At 41.3% G+C, this 23741-nt stretch overlaps 1 protein-coding gene across 1 annotated transcript in view; it reads right to left on the reverse strand.

The window, feature by feature from the left end:
- Positions 1-23741, reverse strand: part of CNTLN (centlein) — a 267766-nt gene that overhangs the window by 183072 nt on the left and 60953 nt on the right. Inside the window, exons 5-9 of the mRNA XM_075280345.1 lie at positions 21924-22058; positions 21181-21360; positions 20267-20400; positions 8903-9065; positions 1922-2098 (exon numbers count right to left, since the gene is read on the reverse strand). Coding sequence (XP_075136446.1) covers positions 1922-2098; positions 8903-9065; positions 20267-20400; positions 21181-21360; positions 21924-22058 — 789 coding nt within the window. The remainder of the gene's footprint in view (positions 1-1921; positions 2099-8902; positions 9066-20266; positions 20401-21180; positions 21361-21923; positions 22059-23741) is intronic.

Genomic DNA, 23741 nt, shown 5'->3' on the forward strand with positions numbered 1-23741 from the left:
GCATTACAATGCTAATGCATTGCAATGCATTGCAAAAAAGCATCCTTTCTTTTGCAGGCTGCAAAAGAGCCTGCAAAAGAGAGGATTTGCAGACAAGCCTGGGAGCCTGTACAAGGCTCCCGGCTGTCATGGCAGTCAGTCCTGAAGCATGTCAGTCCTGAAGCATGCTCCAGGAGCCGGCGATCCCGGCCAAAATGGCGGCGCCCATGCGCCGCCGGGAAAATGGCGCCTCCGGCGCCTTTGACCGCGGCGTCGGAGGGGTTAATGCCTCCGATTGGTCCGGGGACCGATCGGAGGCATTAGAGCCGGTTGTCTACTGCTTAAAGCTTAAAGCAGTAGACACCCGGCGGCTATGGCGGCCGCCCGACTCGCCATAGTTACAGACCCGGCATGCGCCGTACTATTACGGCGCATGTCGGGAAGGGGTTAAGTTACAGGCCTAGAGCCTGCGGCAGCATTACTGAGCAAGATCTGCTAAAAGGTCTTAGAAATTTTTGTGAGGTGCAAAATTGCTATTAAGAACGTATATGGAGACAAATCACATACATTGATGTCCCTACAAATATACAAATCTGTCAACAGCCAGGAATGAATATAGATATTGGTCATCTGATTTTACATAATATTAATCCAGAAATCAAAATCAGGAGGTCAATAGCAAACGTGGCATCTGAATGGTTAGCAGTATGGGGCCTCCCTCTTTACCCCAATTGCCACCCCTCCTCCCCACCTCACATCAAAGGAACACTAAACCTAGAAATGAATGGTAAAAGTAAACAAGAAATTTAGTTGCCCTCACTATAAGGCCATGTTCTGTCAGAGAAATATGGTACGTGTAATGACTGCATTTCCTGGACCAACACAAGTCTCATCTGAACTGTACACATTGTCTTCTGAATAAATGAAGCTTGTTCTATGGAAGCATTAGGTCTAGCCCAGTCAAAGTCCAGGCCTAAATCCCATAGAGCATGTGGCAAAACATGAAATTGCTGTTCAGAGACACTCTCCATCCAATCTGGATGGATGTATCCACTAGGTATCCCAGAGGGTCAGGGTGGCCACCAAGGATTCATACCATGTTCCCCTCAGTATTGCCCTTGTTGGTGTGGTCAAACTGAAAAGATGATCCTGTGCGATGATCCTGCACATATTCCAGTACTGCAGTTCTGGAGAGAGGCGTGGGCTATTACTTCCACATTCAAGCATATAAGCATTCACTCTTCTCTCCCACTTTTCCTTCTCTCTGGCCCCTCCTCCCCACCTTTTTTCCCCACTCTTCTTTTTCTCTTCATGTTGTCCCTTACTCCTATTCTCACCCTCCATGGATTCTATCCCCCCCTTTCCCTGCTTCCTAAGTTCCCCTCACCTCCATTGTTTTTTCTTTTTGTTGTTGCTTCTTTTTTATTGTATGAAAATGCATGAACAAAGAATAAAATAATATAATATTATAAAAAAATATTATAATAATTCATATTTTGGTTGCTCTGTTTGAAACAAAAACAGTCAATCATTTATGTGTAAAAAGTGACCAAGAAACATAGGTTTATAACTTTCTGGGTTTTTTGTTCGTTTGGTTTTTTTTTTGTTTTTTTTTTAGGGTGCTAATCATGTTTATTTTATTTTACCACGTGTGTCAGTTCAATCCATCTAGATCTTGAAAATAAATACAGTAGCATAAGGGAGAGAAAAAACATAAAATGCCGCTCAGAACAATGTGACAACCATTAAGGAATGAACAGCTAATGGACTTTACAGTCACTGTACAGACTATTCTGTAACATGTACGCTGCTTGCACAGTCAAGAGGTTAAAAGAAAAAGTCAATACTCACTATTGGAAAGACGGAACACATATCTTGTAATATTGCTGGTCTGGTGAACCACTCATAAAATATAAACACATTACAGTTCCTAATGCTGTACCTGAGGTTCTTGAGGTGACTTGGGTAATGCATTGAGGGCCTCTTGCAGTTTCACTTGCAGTTGACTAATATGCTGTTCCTTTTGATGTAGCTGCTCAGTAAGAGCAATATTACTCTGCCGCAGTTGAGTCTCACTAGACTTTGCCGTTTCATAACATGCATTCAAGTCATTATAAAGCTGACAGTGAAAAAACAGTAATGATTAGTACACATACTGTAGGTATGAAGTGTTATAGAAAAAACATTTTTACAAGCTTAGAAGAGCTCTCATTATGTTGTTTTAAGAAGAGACTGAAAAATATAAGTGTTTCGCCTGAATCATCTTTAAAGACAAAACACTTAATTTTTTTATACTATTATCATGTCGAAAGGGCAAATTATGCAGGTAATCCAGTTCTTTAAAACAGGCCATCAATATTAGTCTCTTTCTGCAAAAACATAGCTGGGTTTTTTTTTTGGTTTTTTTTTCCCCAGAAACAGCACCACACCTGCCAATTGGTTGTGCATTACACTGTAAATCAAAGCAAACGGGACCAAGCTGATATATGAACTTGTGGACAGGTGTGCCATTGTTTTTAGAAAAATTAATCAAACTTTTTCTTAATCCTGTTTTAACTTCTTTTATATGAGTTGCCTTCTCATTGATGAACCTCACCTGTCATACACTGAGTGGCCAAAAGTAATGAGAAGATACAAGATGTGCCGTTAATAGAGGGTATCCCCTCTACAAGCCCTGATAACTGCAGCAAGACGACAAGGCATGGACTCCACGAGGTGTTGGCAGAGTTCTGGAGGGATATTGATCCACGCAGTCTGCACTGCAGCCACCAATTGGTCCTGTGTAGTTGGCGCTGGGTCCATGGAGTGGACACTGGTATCCACAGCATCCTATAAATGCTCTATGGGGTTGATGTTAGGCAAGCAGGCTGGCCAATCGAGGGTCATGAGGTTGTTGGTGTGTTCATTAAGCCAGTCCTGTGCCACCAATGAGCGATGACACGTTGCATTGTCCTGTTGGTACACAGCATCCCCATCAGGGTACTCCAAAACCAGAAAGAGGTGCAGATGGTCTTCCATAAGTTGCATGTATTGAGTACCGGTCATTGATCCCTGCACCCGGACAATGGGCCCAATTGTAACCATGTGAACATGGCCCAGACCATTACGGAGCCACCCACCGCCTGCACACATCCCTGTTGGCATGCAGGATCCATGGCTTCATGGGGCATACGCCACACTCTCACACGCCCATTGGCTCTGTACAACTGAAACCGTGATTCATCAGACCATGCCAGTCTTTGAGCTCTGTGTTGTGGCATCAACAAAGGGACACAGGTCGGGTGTCCTCTGTTGAAGCCTATGCGGTCCAGTTCTCGGCGTACAGTCCTGGTGGAAATGGGGTCCTCGCACGCCACATTCAAATCGGTGGCGATTTGACCCACAATAGACCATGGAGAGCCCCGTACAACTCTGGGGAAGTGACATGCATTCATCGAAAACTCATGGTCGACCGCTTTGCCGGTTTACACGGCTGCCAACACTGTCTCTGCGATATTGCAGGTCCACCAGAGACACTGTTTACCTCGGAAACCCAAATTCCCAGGAAATCTCCAAAATGCTATGCCCTATGCGTCTTGCACCGATTATCATCCCACGTTCAAGGTCACTTAACTCGGAACATGCTGCCATGTTCACTAGACACCTGTCTGCATCAGACTGCTCAGATATCCTTGCGACTCTAGCGCCATAGGCCGCATCGCGTCACACTGTTTGAGTGTCATAGCTGACACAATCGGCACTGGGACACACCTTCCCGTGACTTTTGGCCACTGAGTGTATTTGGATGGTAATTGAAGCTAAAAATCAATGGATATTTCTGTAAAGCAACCTATAGTAAATGGTAAAATTACAGTGTCTTGCAAAAGGATTCCTACTCCTTGAACTTTTTCCCCATTTTGGCACCTTACAGATATAAACTTAAATGTGTTTTATTAATGTTTTTAATTGATAACCAAAATCGTACATAATTGTGAGATCAGATGAAAATGATACTATCAAATAAAAATCTGAAAAGTGTGACATGTAAAAGTAATCTGTCCCCTTTACACCGATACCCCGAATTATTATTATTATTATTATTGTTGTTGTTTATTTATATAGCACCATTAATTCCATGGTGCTTTACATTTGAGGGTTCACATACAGTACACAAAATATGCAAACAGATATAATACTAACATTGACCTACTGGCATAGTGGGGTAGAGGGCCCTGCCCGATCTATGAGGGAAGAAGGATAGAAACAGAAGGAGAGGGGGGAGGCTGTTCAGATGGTGATGTTGTGACAGTAGTATTATTGGAGGTTGTAGGCCTTCCTGAATAGGCGAGTCTTCAGGGCCTTCTTGAAGCCTGTGATTGTGGGGGTCAGTCTTGTGTGTCTAGGTAATGAGTTCCAGAGTATGGGGGATGCACGAGAGAAATCTTGGAGACGGTTGTGTGAAGAGCGCATGAGAGTAGAGCGGAGTAGGAGGATCTGAAGTTACATGTGGGCAGGTAGCATGAGATTAGGTCAGAGATATATGGAGGAGATAGGTTGTGGATGGCTTTGTATGTTAACGTTAGCAGCTTGAATTCTATTCGCTGGGCAATGAAGGGATTGGCAGAGGGGAGAATGGGGTGCAAAATGAATTAAGCGAGCAGTGCCGTTTAAGGTGGACTGGAGGGGGGCGAGGGTGTTTGCTGGGAATCCATGGAGAATGGTGTTGTAGTAATCTAATTGGGAAATTATGAGGGCATGGACGAGCGTCTTAGTAGTTTCTGGGGTGAGGAAGGAGCGGATTCAATGGATGTTCTTGAGTTGCAGGCGGCAGGAAGTGTTGAGTGTTTGAACGGTCGACTTGGAAGGATAGGTCAGAGTCCAGGGTTATCCTAAGGCATCGAACCCATGGGACAGGGGCAAGAGTGGTTCCGTTAACTTTGATAGATGGGTCAGGTAGAGGGCCCGTACGGGGTGAGGCGAAGATGATGAACTCAGTTTTCTTCATGTTGAGTTTGAGAAAGCGGGAGGAGAGAAAGGAGGCTACAGCCGCTAAACAATCTGGAACTCTGGCCAACAGGGACGTAACATCTGGTCCAGAGAGATATATTTGGGTGTCATTGGCATAGCAATAGTATTGAAAACCATGAGATTCTATGAGTTGGCCCCGGCCGAGGGTGTAGATGGAGAAAAGGAGGGGACCTAGGACGGAGCCTTGGGGGACACCTACAGAGAGAGGGCGTGGTGAGGAGGTGGTATGCAAATGGGAGACGCTGAATGTGCGGTCGGTGAGGTATGAGGAGATCCAGAAAAGGGCCAGGTCTGAGATACTAAGGGATGAGAGGGTTTCTAGCAGTAGGGAGTGGTCCGCTGTGTCAAAGGCAGAGGAGAGGTCAAGGTGGAGGAGGACAGAGTAATGATGCTTGGCTTTGGCAGTTAGAAGGTCATTAGTGACTTTGGTTAGGGCAGTTTCAGTGCAATGACGGGGTCTGAAGCCTGACTAGTCTGTCAAAGAGCAGGATGGATGAGAGATAGGAGGATAGTTCTGAGTGGACGTGTTGCTCAAGCAGTTTTGAGGCATACGGGAGCAGTGAGATGGGACGATAGCTGGCTGGAGAGGACGGTTTGATGGACGGGTTTTTAAGTATAGGAGTGACAGTGGCGTGTTTGAAGGCGGAAGGGGAGGATCCATTGGATAGGGATAGGTTGAAGAGATTAGGGCTGGGGTGATGACTTTAGTGAAGTTGGGGATGAGATGTGACTAGATCGGGTCAAGCGTGCAGGAGGTGAGGTGGGATTTAGAGATTAGGGAGGAGAGCTTTTCGTCAGTGATGGTGGAGAAACAGGTTAAGGATGAGCAGCCGTGAGCAGTTGGATAGAGGGGTTGCTGGGGGTGAGACTGTCTCTGATGGTGTCAATGTTGCTTTTGAAATAAGAGGCAAAGTTGTCAGCTGAGATAAGAGATGTCAGAGGGGGCACAGGGGGACGGAGGAGGGAGCTGAAGGTGGTGAATAGCTGTTTAGGGTTGCGGGATAGGGCTGATAGGAGTGTGGTGAAACTGCTTAGCAGAGGCGAGTGCGTTCTTGAATACGAGAACTGCCTCTTTGTAACTGAGGAAATCTTCCTGGGAGTGGCTTTTCTTCCAGAGGCGTTCTGCAACCCGCGAAGCATGTGTCAGTTTTTAATAGTGAGGTCAGTGTGCCAGGGTTATCTATTGATAGGTCGGACTCTAATGGTTGTGAAGGGGGCCACAGAGTCAAGGGCTGAGGTAATTGTGGTATTATAGAAGGCAGCCGCAGCACAGGTGTCCTGGAGTGAGGACACGTCAGCAAGTAGTAGGAGAGAGTCTGAGAGCGTGCGGATGTCAAGGCAGTTGAGGTTCCTGCGGAGGCATGTTGGTTTAGAGGTTGGTGTGCTTATTACAGAGGAGAGGGCAGAGAATGTCAGCAGGTTGTGGTCAGAGAGTGTAGATGGAGGTCTAACGTCTGTCCCTTTATGTGGGTGTCAGTGGAGGACCATTGTGATAGACCAAAGGAGGCAGTGAGGTCAGGAGACTGGAAGCGGGGGGGGGGGGGGGGGGGGTGTTTGCATTAATGGGGATGTTGAAATCGCCCATGGGGGTGGGGTTGTCTGTGGATAGGAAGTGTGTGAGCCAGGTGATGAAATGCTCGATGAAGGCAGCGGTAGGTCCCGGCGGTTGGTATATGACAGCCAGTTAAAGGGTGAGTAGATGAGTGCAATTCAAAGGAGGGGGTGAGGGCAGGTGGCGCTTGGATAGGGGTGACTGAGCAATTGTCAGACAGGAGGATTCCTTTCACATCCACCAGGTTTATTGTTGGAGTCCAGTGTAATTAATTGTCTTCAGAAGTCACTTAATTAGTTAATGGAGTCTAGCTGTATATAATTTAGACTCAGTGGTTTGTTAGAGAACACTAGTGAACAAACAGCATCATGAAGACCAAGGAACTCACCAGGCAGGTCAGAAATAAAGTTGTGGAACGATTTAAAGCTCCACATTTCCCAAGCTTTGAGCATCCCAAGGAGCATTGTTCTATCCATCATTCAAAAGTGGAAAAAGTATTCTATAACTGCAAACCTACCAAGACATGGCCGTCCACCTAAACTGACAGATCAAGCAAGGAGAGCACTGGTCAGAGAGAAGCCAAGAGGCCCATGGTCAGTCGGGAGGAGCTGTAGAAATCCACAGCTCAGGTGGGACAATCTGTCCACAGGACAACTATAAGTCATGCATTTCACAATCTCGCCTTTATGGAAGAATGGCAAGAAGAAAACCATTGCTGAAAGAAATGCATAAGTGTTGTTTGCAGTTTGCCACAAGCCATATAGGGGACACAGCAAACACGTGGAAGAAGGTGCTTTGGTCAGATGAGACCAAAGTTGAACCTTTTGGCCTAAATGCAAAGCGCTATGTGTGGCAGAAAAGTAACACTGTTCAGCACCCTGAACACACCATCCGCACTGTGAAACATGGTGGTGGCAGCATCATGTTGTGGGGATGCTATTCTTCAGGAGAGACAGAGAAGCTGGTCAGAGTTTATGGGAAGACAGATGGAGCTAAATACAGGGCAATCCTGGAAGAAAACCTGCTGGAGGCTGCAGAAGACTTAAGACCGAGAAGGAGATTCACCTTCCAACAAGACAATGACCCTAAACATACAGCTAGAGGAGCTAAAGTGGAATGGTTTAGATCAAAGAATATTCATGTGTTAGAATGGCCCAGTCCAGACCTAAATCCCATTGAGCATCTGTGAAAAGACATGAAAATTGCAGTTCACAGACGCTCTCCATCCCATGTGTCTGAGCTTGGGCTATTTTGCAAAGAAGAATCGGCAAAAATCTCAGTCTCTAGATGTGCAAAGCTGGTAGTGACTTACAACAAAAGGTTTGAAGATGTAATTGCAGCGGAAAGTGGCTCTACAAAATATTAATATAAAGGGACTGAATACTTTTGCACGTCTACTTTTCAGAATCAAAATCATGATTGATTGAATATTTTACCTCAATTACAACTAATGAACAATTATTTTAGAATACACCCTACTTTACATGCCACTTTCCTATTTATACGCCATTGGATTTCAGTTTCAGCTATTCACATATTGTCAATCCTGACTAAATATCATACAGTGAGATAGGGTGATATGGATGCAAATTCATTAAATAAATCGATTTGAGCAAGTTCACATCGATTAATAGAGCTGACTATCTATTTCAATTATTTTCCCAGCACTAAACTCAGTCATGTGAAATTGGCCTTAACCAGTGAAGGACATGAAAATACTGCTTCCTTACTAAAAGTCTACTACAGTAACTGATGTATCTGTTATAAAGAAGAATGTACTTCCTACTGTCACTCTGTAAATTTATATGGTAAAAGGAAAATGTTTGTTTGGGTACCGTGTTAGCCAGTGGTTATGAAATATAAAAAAAAACAAAAAAACTTTGCAAGTCTTCAGTAGGTGATACCTTTAATGGCTAACTCATAATGATGACAGAATATGACGTTTCGGAGCTTCCTCTGAGCTCCTTCTTCAGATATATCTTCCTCCCTCCCTCCTGTAATCCTACCCCTGTGTCCAGTTATAAATATGCAGCCTCTACAGAGTGTTTTTAGATATATCTGAAGAAGGAGCTCAGAGGAAGCTCCGAAACGTCATATTCTGTCATCATTATGAGTTAGCCATTAAAAAAGGTATCACCTACTGAAGACTTGCAAAGTTTTTTTTTTGTTTTTTTTTATATTAGATTTATATGGTCATAGATGTGCTTCTTTCATATATATATATATATATATATAGTAATTTTTTTATTTTTTTTTTACAGTTGGTGCAATATGATTTTGACTGTGATAACCCATTATTTGTACAATGATTCTGCACAGCAAGACAAACAAATCCTGAAAATAAAAAATAACACAACAGCATACTTTTTGATACGAAACGGTCTCAGTGAAGTGGGCATCTTCCTGACTTCTCAGTACTTTTTGTGCATCCGTATTAAGAGTCTGCAGCTGTAGTATAAGCTCGGCCTGCTGCGCAGCATGTTCATTGCTTTGTTTGTAGAGATTCTGAAGTTCCTGCAACTCCTTTCTGTTATAAGAAGCATAGACACAGATAAATAAAACAGAATATAAGTGTATTGACAGCATTTTCTACATTAACATGGCAAAAAAATAGACCATGTTAAAAGCAAAGAGAGTAACATTGTCAAATAAGGTGGCCCCTTCAAACAGGTGAATGCGAAGGTCCAAGGTGTTGAACTCCCACCGATCAGATATAAATGACCTTTCGCTTAAGGAGCATTCACACGGAGTAAAGTAGCGCTGATTCTGCCAAGATAATTCGCGGCAGAATCAGCGCTGATAAAAAGGCTCCCATTGACTTCAATGGGTTCCGTTTTCCGTGCGGAACACATTGAATTCAATGGATTAAAAAGCCTCCCATTGATTTCAATGTGCCCCGCGCGTAAAACGGAACCCATTGAAGTCAATAGGAGTCTATTTATCAGCGCTGATTCTGCCGCGAGTTATCATGGCAGAATCAGTGCACTTTACTTTGTATGAATGCTCCCTAAAGAGTATAATATACATAATTAGTGTATTATCAGTGTAGTGGTCACTCTTAAATCTGGCCAAACATATTAATAGTGGATAGTTTTAGCTTTAAATCTGTAAAAAGCCTGCTTTCAAGTAGTGTACTGTGTCAAAGTTTTGTAGGTTTTTTTTTCAATTTAACAAAACCAATAGTTTTTATTTTTCCTTCACGTCTTACTTTAAACCATTTATCAGCTGTTAAGGTAGTAGGGCTCAGGACATATCCATTTGTCTCTAATGGTATTTAATGATTTCACGGATACAGTTTCCCCACTGAGTATTGACGTTTGGTGACATTTTTTGCAGGTCAATGGACCTGGAAAAAGAAGAGTGGAAATCAAGCTTTAAATGTAACGTGTCAAATGCCTTACTCTACTAACCTTTATTGAGAGAAGTTGTCTCTTAAGTAAATGCACTTTTGGTGACATCATAGAAAGAGCAGGAGCTTTTGAAAGTGCAGCTTAGTACATATACTAATTGACTTGCGGCCAGTAAAGTAACTTCTAAAAGAAATTGCTAGGTATATAGATATTTATATCTCACAATTTTATATCCCTGCCTGCTTTACATATTTTAATATTCACAGATATTCCATTTATATTGACACTTCTCTGTCAGGTCTTACATACTGACCTATTTGAGGAAGCTTTTGAGGGGGGAATTTAAGAATATGGATATCTAGATTTATAATATTTGATTGTTTTTTCATATTAAAAAAATCTTAAATACTGCCACAAGAAAAAGCCACTTGAGTCCTGTTTGTCCTGTCTACACTGACTGAATAGACTTTCTGTATATACACTGGTAATGAAAAGGTACATCATGTATACACGTCACTGGTCATTTTGTAAAGACTCCTCAAAGTGGTCAGGAAATCCTGTGATGTAAAGTAGATGAAAAGGACCAGCAAGGTCTAAGCATACTCCTAGACCTTGCTGGTCCTTTGCAACTACTCTGAATCACCATAACTTATTCCGTTCCTTATTCCTGACTGCACCTGACAAACTGATGAAGGCCTGATGCAAAACTGACATTTTTTTGTTTCTGGATGTAAAATAAATACATTGGAGTGCTTTTACACAAACTATAAAGAAAGTGGCAGAGTTTTCTTTATTCATTGTAACACAGATTGAGTCCCTCTCTGAGCACCTCTGGACTACTGAGTGCCATAAGCACTATACATTTCACACCTAGGCTTTGCTTGTAAATGCTTCAAAGCATAGCAAATCAATACTTCACACTTGAATTTGTCAATCAATTTGCAGATGTACAGGATCATGATTGTGTGTGTGTGTGTGTGTGTGTGTGTGTGTGTGTGTGTGTGTGTGTGTGTGTGTGTGTAGATAGACAGACAGACAGACAGACAGACAGACAGACAGACAGATAGATAGATAGATAGATAGATAGATAGATAGATAGATAGATAGATAGATAGGAGATAGATAGATAGATAGATAGATAGGAGATAGATAGATAGATAGATAGATAGATAGATAGATAGATGATAGATAGATAGATAGATAGATAGATAGATAGATAGATGATAGATAAGATAGATAGGAGATAGATAGATAGATAGATAGATAGATAGATAGATAGATAGAATATGCAATTATTTGAAACACTGTAATTCACTACCTATAGAAAGGGAGAAGTAAGATGCAAAGGTTCTCACTTTCATGGTAGCTTTTACAACCAATTCATAAAATACGTCATTAAATAATGGAAACCTAATAAATACTACAGAGTTCCACATTTCCTTTTCTTCTTGACCTCCAATAGGGCAATATAGGAGATCTGGTAAAGCTGATTAAAAGTCCAGGATAATTTTAGATCTTTTTTTTTTTTTTTTTTTATTTCAGGATGGGGAAGGTGAAAAGATGAAAATAACAAAAAAAATAACTGCCCCTCATCACAGACAAGTCCTGTTGCCCCGCTCTTTTCTTCTGGCAGAAGCCCCTACCCCTCGTGACCACTGAGGCCAATCAGAGGCCTCAGTAAAGGACACAGGATGTTATTGCCATTTTCTTCACCTTCCCCTGTCCAATTTTAAAAAATTATTTTTATCCTAAACAATCACTTAACTGATCTCCAATTTGGTGAAGGAGATTTCAATTTCTCAGTACTGCAGTACTTCATGTGCGTCCTCAAATGAGACTTGATTTATTATTATGATTTATTAAAATTCCAGTTTTGCAAAAAGAAAAAAATTCATGTAGAAATTAGCTGTTCACTTCAGCATCCACAGAGCTCAGGACCTAAGTCCTTCTTTGACTGAATGTTTAATACTTTGCTAAAACAGACATTTAAAATCCATCCAAAATTACTAGACTATGTTTACACTAAAGCCAAAATATTCCATGGCAAGAATACTGCAACATGTAGACTTATTTTTGCTTTCCAAATGACAGAAACGTTGACATAACCCCAACAGTCTCAATTAGACGTCAATGGGGTCTGCTAGTTACCATTCCAGTCTGGTGTATGATGAACTCATCACAATATTACAGCTACTGCTAGAAATACTACCATGATCCAAATAGGTTTTGTGTCTTATTCAAAAATGGAACTTGCTTCAGGACATTAACCACAGATGTCCTTGTGCCGAGAAAGACACCCCAATGGATGGTAGTGAGACAAGTGCTTACACAAGACAATATTAGTAAATCTCCCCAATGACTCCTAAATGGCATGTTGTTATGCTTCCTAATAGAAAGACAGTAGAAAGTGTGTTAATAATAGACATCCTTAAAATGCCTTTTGATAGGTTCCCACACTAGCGTTTGGCTTTTCAATCTTTGGGTCCACTTGCGGACCCGAAAAACAGAAAGCTATTCCACTTAAATAGACTAGAATGGAGTCTGCCGGGTTTCCAGCTGAAAAAGGACTTTTATTTCCGCATTTTTCAAGTGGATTTGGGGGACGGAAACCCGAAACAATGGTGTAAACCTAGCCTTAAACATGTAGCAAAGTGTCTAGTGCAGTGATGGTGAACCTTTTAGAGACCGAGTGCCCAAACTGCAACCCAAAACTCACTAAATTATCACAAAGTGCCAACACGGCAAATTAACCTTATGCAATTTAACACTATGCAGATCTACAATTGCGTACAATTATGGACTTGCAAAATACGGTCTTGTGAATGGAGCTTTACAAAGCTTTCATTTATACAAACAACTTTGTACAGCATTTGGTATAGTATTTAACAATTAACGTTCACTATTTACATCGCACAGATCTGTTTTATAGTAATTCGCAAAAAGCGTGTCCAGCAAACCAATGTATATAAAATATAACATTTACTTCATATTCCAATAAAACAGAAACATCTTATATGTTCCAGGAGCAAGACGAAAAGAAGATACCACAGCTTACGTGTTTCGGGACATTTTGTTGCGTCCCCTACTCATAGCATAGTGAATACAACATCAGATTACCCATATATAGTGTGTGTGCAACCACACCTAAAACTATTAACTCTATCAACACCCTAGAGGCTAAAGTATAAAAACGTATCACATAGAAAAACCACTGCGTGTGAACATACATGTAATCATGGGTAGCTATTATGACATTGAACCTTAAATATGAATATATATATATATATATATATATATATATATATATATATATATATATGTAAAAGTATAGCAGACCCAATTCATTAAACAATTCATTAAAGATATATATGAAACATTCATTTAAATAAATAAAATTAGCCTAGACAATATATCACCATTCATAAATGAACATTACCACAGAAAAAAAAGGGGTTTATAAACTTACCCTATAGCATAATTTTGAATGGTTGTGGCCCATTCACATTTTTTTTGCGAATTAGGATATCATTGGCCCTATACAGTCTCGGGCTTGTCCTGTGCAAACCATACAAATCCAGAATGGAGCTAGATGCAGCGGTTTTTATTTGCATGATTGCTCTGTTTTATAGTGACCGTAAAATGTTATTATGACCTGTAATAATATCACATGTCTGTTATAAAACAGATACTACGTGATGTAAATAGTGAAGAGCCCCCATACAGCACAATCTGCTCCACAGTGGCCCCCACACAGTATAATCTGTTCCATAGATGGGTGCCCACAGACAGCACTCGCCATAGGCTCGCCATCACTGGTCTAGTGCCACCAAATGATTAATCTGGCAGATCTTCAGATGGTCTAGTAGAAGTCTATACCACCTATTATCTTAGAATTTGTCCCAAAAAAAAAAGTGTAAACATTTTGGCAAATTTTTGGCCGTGTATCAGAACTCTCAAATACTCTTACTTATCCAGCACACCAAGTTATAGCAGCCTCAAGTACTTCTACCAAAATTTAACACGGGATCCCTTCCATTTCATTTCTGACATGTTTTGAAGAAGAGATATATTCTGTTAGTAAAGGTAAAGCAGGCCTAGACTTCAGAGCAAAAAAAATATCTTTATTCCACTCGAATTTTATCTCATGAAAAGATCTTAAGCTGTGGAGATGTGCCCATAAAAGATTTTCAGACGTACACTTTATAATATCGAGCTTCTACAGGCCATCCATACTGCTGCTCAAGTCAAGGCCTCTCTGTATAGGGTGAACTTTCTCAGAGAGCAGTCATTACATTCTACAAAGCAGAAGAGCGGCCAAACAGCAGGACACTGTATCTAATCGGAGGAAACCTGTCAAATCATAGCGGCTTTAATGGAACTTTGTACAAAAGGCATTTGAAAAAAAGCTTTACACTACGTTAGATCTAGTTTCAACCTGAAATAGTGAGGTTACTTTATATTACTATTGGGAATGATTAGATAAAGACATGAACAGGGGCTCTATTCTTGTAAGCATTTACCATAACTGGCTTAGATTTGTTCGAAATCTAGTATTAATTGTAACTCCAGTCCAACGCATAGACTTTACACAGGGACTGACGGGTTCTGTTCTGCACTGTGTGTAAACTAAATGGCCACACCGATAAAGTCAGTGTACATACTGAAGAGGTGGCTCTTTTCAGGAACAGAGTAACATTTTATAAGTTTGTTTTTTTTATCTTCTCATAGCAATGTTTTAAATTACACTATAGTTTTATTAACTACATGTAATTTTCAGTATGATTGTGATTATTTTTGCCAGGTGAATAAGCTATTTAGCCACTTAATGCAATGCAGCAACTAACTTCTACTAATAGATTTATAGTTCCTTATAGTATATTATATTATGATTTCAAATTTCCACAGGTCTAACTTTCCCGTCTTGCAACGCAAGCCTTAAGCATTATTAATCAGGACTTATTAGGGGGCGTTCACACTACCGTTGGTGTCCGCTCAACAGTTTTTGTGGCTATTGTCTGTACAAGATTTTATCTATGTACACTAGTTGGTCCGTTTGCAATTTCCATTCATTTCAATGGGATTTTATCTTGTGTCCTTTAGTGTCCGTTTGTGTCCTTTAATGTACGTTTACAACCATATCCGTTTTTTTAAGCGGATAAAAAAAAATCCTACATGCAGGACTTTTCTGTCCCTTTGAAAAAACGGACAGTGTCGTTTTTTTTTTTTTTGTTTTGTTTGTTTTAACATTGAGGTCTATGGGCAACAGACATATAACGGACAGTAACTGATAGCCATCTGTTACTGTCTGTTTGTGTCTATTATGATAGGTGTCCGTTTTCTTTCTTTTCTTTTTTAAACGGACACCTTCTGAGCGGACACCAACGGTAGTGTGAACCCTACTTTTGCTCTCCTGCTCTCTCAACACAGCTGGAATGTCAAAGCTCAAAACTATGGTTCAATACTCTGCCCATTTGCTAGCAGCTTCAAGCACCAACAGGCTGCTAGGACACATGATCTCAGAGGGGTCTGATGCCATATTCTGTGATAGGTCATCAGCATGAAAATTTGATTAGGGGCTGGAGAACACTTTCAATTTCACATTTCGCTCAGCACTCCACACCATCACAATGGCAAATCTTAATGTCTGTTATTCAGATTCTCTGATGCAGCGGTTCTCAACCTATGGGTTCCGATCCCTTTAGAGGGTTGGGGGGGGGGGGGGGTGTCGAGTGGCCTCTTTCACAGGGGTAACCTAAAACCATCAGAAAAGATATATTTATGATGGTCGTAGGAATCAAGACACCTCTCCAAAGGGGTACCCCGCGATCCAGAGCATCAGGCTTTTGCTACTATAGGATCCTGCATATCAGATATTTACATTACGATTCATAACAGTAGCAAATTTACAGTTAAGAAGTAGCAACAAAAATAATAAAATAATTTTATGGTTGGGGTCACGCCAACATGAGGAACTGTATTAAAGGGTCTTTGCGTTAGTAAGGTTGGGAACCGCTGCTCTGATGGATCAGAATGTGAGACTTACAACGATAGTGTGGATGTACCCTTAAAGGGGTTTTCCCCATGAACAACATGTATATTCTATTCACTATAATTGGAATAAGTGTCTGATCGATAGGAGTCCAACCATCTGCACCAGAAGCAAAACAAATGAAAAGTGGTAGAGATGAGCGAACAGTACAATGTTCGATATTCGTTCGAATAGTTGAATATTGAGCGGCTATTCGAAACGAATATCGAACATATTCGTTTCGAATAGCCGCTCAATATTCAACTATTCTAACGAATATCGAACCCCATTATAGTCTATGGGAGAAAATGCTTCGCTACAGGGGATCCCACCATTCGATTCTGGTCCGATTTTAGACTCTGCCTCCTCCGGCAGAACCAGCGTTGATTGGCCGAATGCAGTACACTGGCCAATCAACGCTGGTCAATGCATTCCGTACACCGGAGATAAAGCAGAGCTCAACTCTGCTACACCCAACCATCCCTCCAACTACTCCTCCTGTCACACATACAGCTCTGCACTACTGCCAACCATCCCTCCAGCTACTCCTCCTGTCACACACATCTCTGGTGTAACAGAGCTCAGCACACACTCAGCTCTTCTACATCTCTACACTCTGTTGTAGAGATGTAGCAGAGCTGAGTGTGTGCTGAGTTCTGCTACACACGAGATGTGTGTGACAGGAGGAGTAGCTGGAGGGATGGTTGGCAGTAGTGCAGATACACCAGAGATGTAGCAGAGCTGGCCGATGTTAGCAGTCTGATGCAGCAGAGCGGAGTGTGTTAGTCTGCTGCATCAGACTGCTACATCTGCCAGCTCTGCTACATCGGACCGTGCGCTCAGCTCAACTCTGGAGTAGTTGAGCTGAGTGTGCAGTATCAGATTAACCCCCTCCCCCCCCCCCCCCCCCCACCGTTGTCCACTTACCTGCAGCTCCCAGCTCCTCTTCTTGGTCCGGTGCGGTCCTCTGTCCGGTCTTCAGAGCGCCCTGCCCCCCTCTCCCCCGACTAGTATTATAGAGAAGGCGGGGCTTAGGAGAGTGTGGGCAGGTCTCCCCGCCAAGTACCCGCCCACACTCTCCTAAGCCCCGCCTTCTCTATACTACTAGTCGGGGAGGGGCGGGTCTTAGGCGAGTGTGGGCGGGTACTGGGAGGGGAAACGAGAGTGATGCCCCGCCTACTCCCTACAATACTAGTCTAGGGAGGCGGGGCGCAGGGCGCGCTGAAGAGGATAGTGGACCCTCCCTAGACTATTATTGTAGAGATGCAGGGAGTAGGCGGGACTTCGTGCAGCTGGAGAGTGTGGGCGGGGAGACGTCAGAAGACTCTGAAGACAAGTGGACAGAGGACCGAACCAAGAAGAGCTGGGAGCTGCAGCTATGTAGGTAAGTGGACAACGGGGGGGGGGGGGAGTTCATCACTAAACAGCGTGGGGTCCAACAATTTTTGGACTACATACTGTGTAGTGGATAGGATCGTTTTTAAAATCCAATCTCCAAACGATCGAAGATTGGATTTTAAAAAACGATCCTGAAATGTCAAGATCGGCTCAACTCTAAGTGCTGGTGATGTAGCAATGTCCGATGTAGCAATGTCCAATGTAGCAGAGCTGGACCGGCTACATACTCAGCGCTGCTGCATCGGATTGCTACATCGGTGCAACTGAGTGTGTAGCAGCTTCAGCTCTGCTTCATCTCGGCATAGGAATGGATTGACCAGTGTTGATTGGCCGAATGCCGTACTTCTGTATGGCATTCGGCCAATCAACGCTGGTCAATGCATTCCTATGGGAAAAAGTCATCTCGCGCATATCGCAAGCTGACAGGGATCCTGACGAGATGGAGCCCCAAAGAGTTGTGTGAGTAACATTTCCCCCCTAAATAAAGGTATTCCCTAGCTAATCCTGCCTGTAGATCTGTCCCTGTCTCACAGTCACATACTTCACAGTCCAAAATTAGTCGAATGGTAAATACATAATTCGTCTAAATTGGAGGTTATCTGTTTCCGGCCGCCAATTACTTTTTCCGATTTTTTTTTTTCACTGCCTCCGTTGTCGTAGTTCCTGTCCCACCTCCCCTGCGCTGTTATTGGTGCAAAAGACGCGCCAGGGAAGGTGGGAGGGGATACGAATTTTACTGCGTTTGCGGCCTTGTATTTGATTGTAATCGAATATCCCGAACGGCCTGATATTCAATCGAATCTGTATTCGATCGAACGGCGTTCGCTCATCTCTAAAAAGCGGTAATGTTAAAGTGCTGACCACTGCTCATGCATTTCACTTTAATGAGACTGACAGACACAGTCAAATACAGCACTCCATCAGTCCCATAGAAGTGAATGGGGGTGCAAGCTATACATTTGCACTACTGTTCCATTTATATAGGGGACTCAAAGACCCCCATTTTAATGGCAGCCAATTCAGAAGCAATAACTCTAGATCAAGAAAATCTCTGAAAAAGGATGGAAATCACACCAAATGCTTACTAAAGAAAGACTAATTTTCAGAATACTACCAAATACGAAAAATTGGTCCATACAGCTGTTCTTAAACCCAGCCAGTCAAATGTTTTTCATACACAATGAAAAGTATGCTGGACAAACGTAAACTAGAAGAACTTTCCAAAATTAGAATTCTTTGTATTAGATAAACTTTACACAATCTGTCTCTCTATTGGTTCAAAGTATCTTGAAAAGCGTGATAAGAATACTATGAGCTAAGAATAGTTATAGTAGCAAGGAGCTTAAAATCAAACTGCATAGAATATTAAACGGTTAGAGATTATATACCTGAACCCATAATCTTTCTTTACACCATCTTCCTGCATAGTTTGCATCTAGTTGAGGGAAATTCACACTGCCCATTTTAGGATACTGGGAATAGAGACTTCTCTTAACTGATCCCTTTAAGCCTCATTCGCAGTTTCTATATTTTTGTAATTGTTATGAGGTTCAGATATTAGGACTGAAACATGAAAATGCAGGAAAGGCCACATAGACTTAAGGAATATAGACTAGGGTTAAACTTCTTGTTTCCTTTGCTATTCCTGAATGTGTAACTAGACTGAAGATAGTAAAAGTAGCAAACACAAGTTTTTTGAGAATTACATTTGCCCTATTTAGTACCAGATTCAAATCTTTACTTCCTGTTTATCAATACGTCCTTAAAGAGGTATTCCCATGTCAGCCTTTTATCTCTGAAGCCCCCTGAAGTGGTCAGGATGAAGGAGACAGCAGGGCAGGATGTCTACAACAAATACACAACTCTAAGAGTAGAAAATACGAGTTACAGAAACCGCGTAGCTCACAATGCTGCTGTATTTCTGCAAGTGTTATTAATTCCTATGGGAGTTACGGGAACAGAATCAGACAGCCCCAGTCTAAGGGTCCATTCACACAGAGGAAAATGGTGAAGAATTTGATGAGGAATTTCAGCGCTGAAAAAAAAAGCTTCCCATTGACTTCAATGGGTTCCTTTTTCTGCTAGCAATGGGAGACTTTTTTTTCAGTGCTGAAATTTCACACCAAATTCCTCACCATTTTCCTCCGTGTGAATGGACCCTAACATCCATCTCAAGCAGTAGTGGAAACAGGTGCAGTATCTCATAAATAGCATAGGGCTTTCTTTCTAGCATCATTCACACTGGACTGAAGTATAATACTGTAAATAGGCACAAAGGTACTCCAAAGAAAGTTTTTCTTCTGGGGTAGCCTGCATGTGAATGCTGGCATCAACAGGAATAACTGTCAAGAGAATGAACTGACAGGAAAAAAAAAAAAAAGAAAAAGAAAGAAAGAAAGAAAGAAAGAAAGAAAGAAAGAAAGAAAGAAAGAAAGAAAGAAAGAAAGAAAGAAAGAAAGAAAGAAAGAAAGAAAGAAAGAAGTGTAAGGGCACCTTTAAATCTTTTTCCCAGCGTATATAATAACTCATGTGGATAAACCAAATATCGAATCAAAGGGATTCTGACCACTGGAATCCCCAACATTTAAGACAATAGGGGTATTCTGTGTCCCCTAACGGAGTCACAAGCAAGACCACTACTACATTCACTAATAGGTGGGTGCTATATATTACCTTCCTAGCAGTCCAATATAAAACAATATAGTTGTGGTGAGTTGTGAGTTACACTCCCAATCATATGTGAAGACTGCAGGTTCCCCCTACTTCTGATGGCTGAGGTTTCCGGTGGTACATACCCCAGCAATTAAACATGTATTGCTTAGCCTGTGGGCAGCGGATACGTGTTATCGTGAAACAACTACTTTAGTGTCAATAGGAGGGCAACTCCTTTACTACACAGTTTACTGAGTACTACTTGACAGTTCAATACATCCATTCCATGCATCTACTCACCTTAGTCTGGCCACATCAAGATCTTTCTGGGCCAATTCAGTGTGCTTGACAGCAACCTGCGATGACAGGCCATTTATTTTATTATGCATGGTCTCCATCTGGTAACCTGCTTCTTTTAAATTCAATTCTAAAGCCTATTTAAAAGCAATAGAGAAAACAAACAAAACAATTACCGGATAATGGAATTATGTTTAGTCTCTCATGTAAATCTACTGTAGCTAATGTGGCTATAGATAAGTTGCAAATGCTGAACCTAACTTCATGTAAATATAATATCTAAGCATCTATCTAATCGATAGATAGATAGATAGATAGATAGATAGATGATAGATAGATAGATAGATAGATAGATAGATAAATAGACATGAGATAGATAGATAGATAGATAGATAGATAGATAGATAGATAGATCTGAAAATATTGTACTTGGTGTACATACATATATGTTTCATATTTCATACACAACAAAACATGTTTCAAACATCCTCCAGAAGTGCACCATAAGGCACTAAATCTAGAATTTCTTTTTATTCCACAACCAAAATAACCCATCTGTACCTAAACACCATTGAAGAATTGCACCAGAGTAAAATAAAGAATTGAAGCATGTCTCCATTTCGCCCAGATTTGCATTCATAACATATGTATTCTTTAAGTTTTATGTGAGAATGAAGTCTGTTATACTGTTTAATGATTAGACTTTAGAATGGCTATTTGATGTCAGCTTCCTGCTTTGCCGCATCAATTTTTAAAGAGCTGTGGGTTTTAAGTGTAGGAATTTAAATGAATGCAGGTCCCAGCTGGCATGTTTGAATACATAAGTTGTTATCACAGCAAATAACACGAAGCATAAGTGCACGCCACAATGTAGTTTGAAAAATCATGTGAGGGAATCCAGCCGCTCAGCAGCGTACCTTAATTTTGGCATCAATGCCAGACTTCTCTCCTCTCCACTGTGCCTCCTGCTTCTGTGCTTTCTCCAGGTCACCAAGCAGGTCAGCACATTTCTGACTTAAATTCTTCTTCTCCAGCTCCAAATTTTTAAAAATGGCTGCCCTCTGCTCCTCTTCTTTGTGTGAAATCTCCTTAGCGCTCTGTTTGTCAAAGTCATGACATCATCACAAAACAGCAACAATTCCTAATTGTGCGACCCTAGACATGGAGCCCGGCTAGGTCGGGAGATGCGGCTCTTACCATTTGATTTTAGTCATGCAGGTGGAAGGGACTTATTTCTTTAACTACTTGACAGCTCTGATGAGCACACATATGCAAGAAATCCTTTAATTGATCAAGATGCCTTTGATGATGTCCCCAGCTATTTTTGAGACCCGCACAGACATATCATTCCAGACCTCGGGTTTATCAATTAATAATACCAGTCCCATCAGAATGTAATTAAAAAGAAGCCACATATTCACACTACTTTCACTAGCTCCATAGCCATCATTAAGTATTTATTTGAAAGTTATAAGCCTCAGATTTTCTACTTTAAAGGAGGGCTAGGAGTTGACTGTATGAGGAATAACTGCAAAGCAGAGTGAGGCCTCGGGCAATTCTTCTGCAGCATATGTCCCTTTTTGTGTCACACTCGATGACACAGCATGAAGCACAGCACTTCACAGCAAGACAACCGCAAAATATGTACAAGACAAGGTACCTGAAGCTCCTGACTTTTATCTTTTAATATCTGTTGGAGGTCATCAAGTTCCTTTTTGAGTAAAGTATTTTCTTCATCTACTGCGATCTTTCTCTGTACAAGGTTGTTTATCTCCTGCTGCTGTCCTAATGTTCTCTAGAACAAAAAAAATACAATACAGACGGCTACTACAGTACTTCAGTGTTTTCACATTTTAGGTGATTAATAAATATTTGTATAGCACCAACATATTCGGCAGCAATGTACAAATCAGACAATATAATCTTTAAAAATAAAAACACTTTACTATTATAAATAAATATTAGCAATCAAAGATATCTTAGATACAGTGATTGTACAGGAATATAAATCAACTACAGGAGGAAGAAAAACACGTCTTCAGGCAAGGGCTTCACACATACTGGCGGTAAAAACAGTATCATGTCTCATGCAAAATAAAGAGATGTACATTACACTCAAGCTGATAAAAATAGAGGATATCAACTAAAACAAAATGATTGTTGGGTGGAATGTATAAATTGTTTTATCCTAGGTTCACTCTAGCATTGGCTAATCTGTTGCTTTGGTCTAGAGGAGGACCAGAACAACAGATAGGTGGACCGTTACAATAGCGGATACATATGGAGCCTGATGAACCCCATTAAAAGAGGACCTTTCACCATCTGGGGCACACACGGTGTAATACACCGCTAGAAAGCAGACAGTGCTACGGTGCCGGTACTGTAGCTCTTCACTGTCAGAAGGGTCTTTCTGACAGTCAGGGATGCCCTTCCTCACAGCAGCGTCTATTGCTCTGTACTGTGAGAGGGGTCATTGCTAACCACCCAGCGATGACGCTGAGTGGTGAGGAACCTCTCCCGTACTCGTCTATGGACGAATACTGTGAGGAGAGGGAGGGGGCGTTCCTCACTTACAATACAGCGTAATAGGAGGAGGAAGGGCGTTTCCGACTGACTGTGAGAAACGCCCTTCGGACAGTGAAGAGTTACGGTATCGGCACCAATAGCTCTTCACTGGGGGCACTGAAAGGGAAAGCTGAATTCATCGCACTGTCGGCATTCTAGCGATGTATTAAACCGCATGTGCCCCAAATGGTGAAAGGTCCTCTTTAACTATAATAGGAGCCATCAGGTTTCTGTTTCTTTAAGTGAAACCACCAGACTTGCAGTCTGAGTCAACAGATAACAGAATATCATCATTTTGGCCACGTTTGACATTTTTGGTGGACACTTGGACAAAATCTTTTATTTATGAACAGTCATTGAAAGAACATTCCCAGAAAGATCCGATGTTACTGAACATGTAAAACGAATTTGAAGCCACCAACATGAACTAAAATGTGTATGGCTGCAAATGTGAAGAAAGTGCTTACCAGACAATCTTTCATTCAATGATTGTACAACCATCAATATCCTTGTATCTGAATATATGCTAACCTAAAGTTTCGTGAGGTTCTTATGTCGTATAACAAACTGTTAATAACTTATCTATTGGGCAAAAAAACTAAAGAAGTTACAAAAACAGTACACAACTAAGTCTATTTGTGGCCCCAGGCAATTAGTTATATCAGATAGTAGAATTCATACTTTTAAGGGCTATTTCCTTTCTGAATATTAATATCATATCCTGTAGATATATAGCAATATATGCCATAACACTTTACATATCAGAGGGTACATGGACAATTTAAGTTCATATAACTGAAGCTGTATGAGACATTCATCAGCTGGTATCTGTGAATACAGTGGCTTGCAAAAGTATTCATATCCCTTGAACTTTTTCACATTTTGATACCTTACAACCACAAACTTAAATATA

Source organism: Leptodactylus fuscus, chromosome 1 (genome assembly GCF_031893055.1).
Source record: "Leptodactylus fuscus isolate aLepFus1 chromosome 1, aLepFus1.hap2, whole genome shotgun sequence".
Taxonomy (NCBI): Eukaryota; Metazoa; Chordata; class Amphibia; order Anura; family Leptodactylidae; genus Leptodactylus; species Leptodactylus fuscus.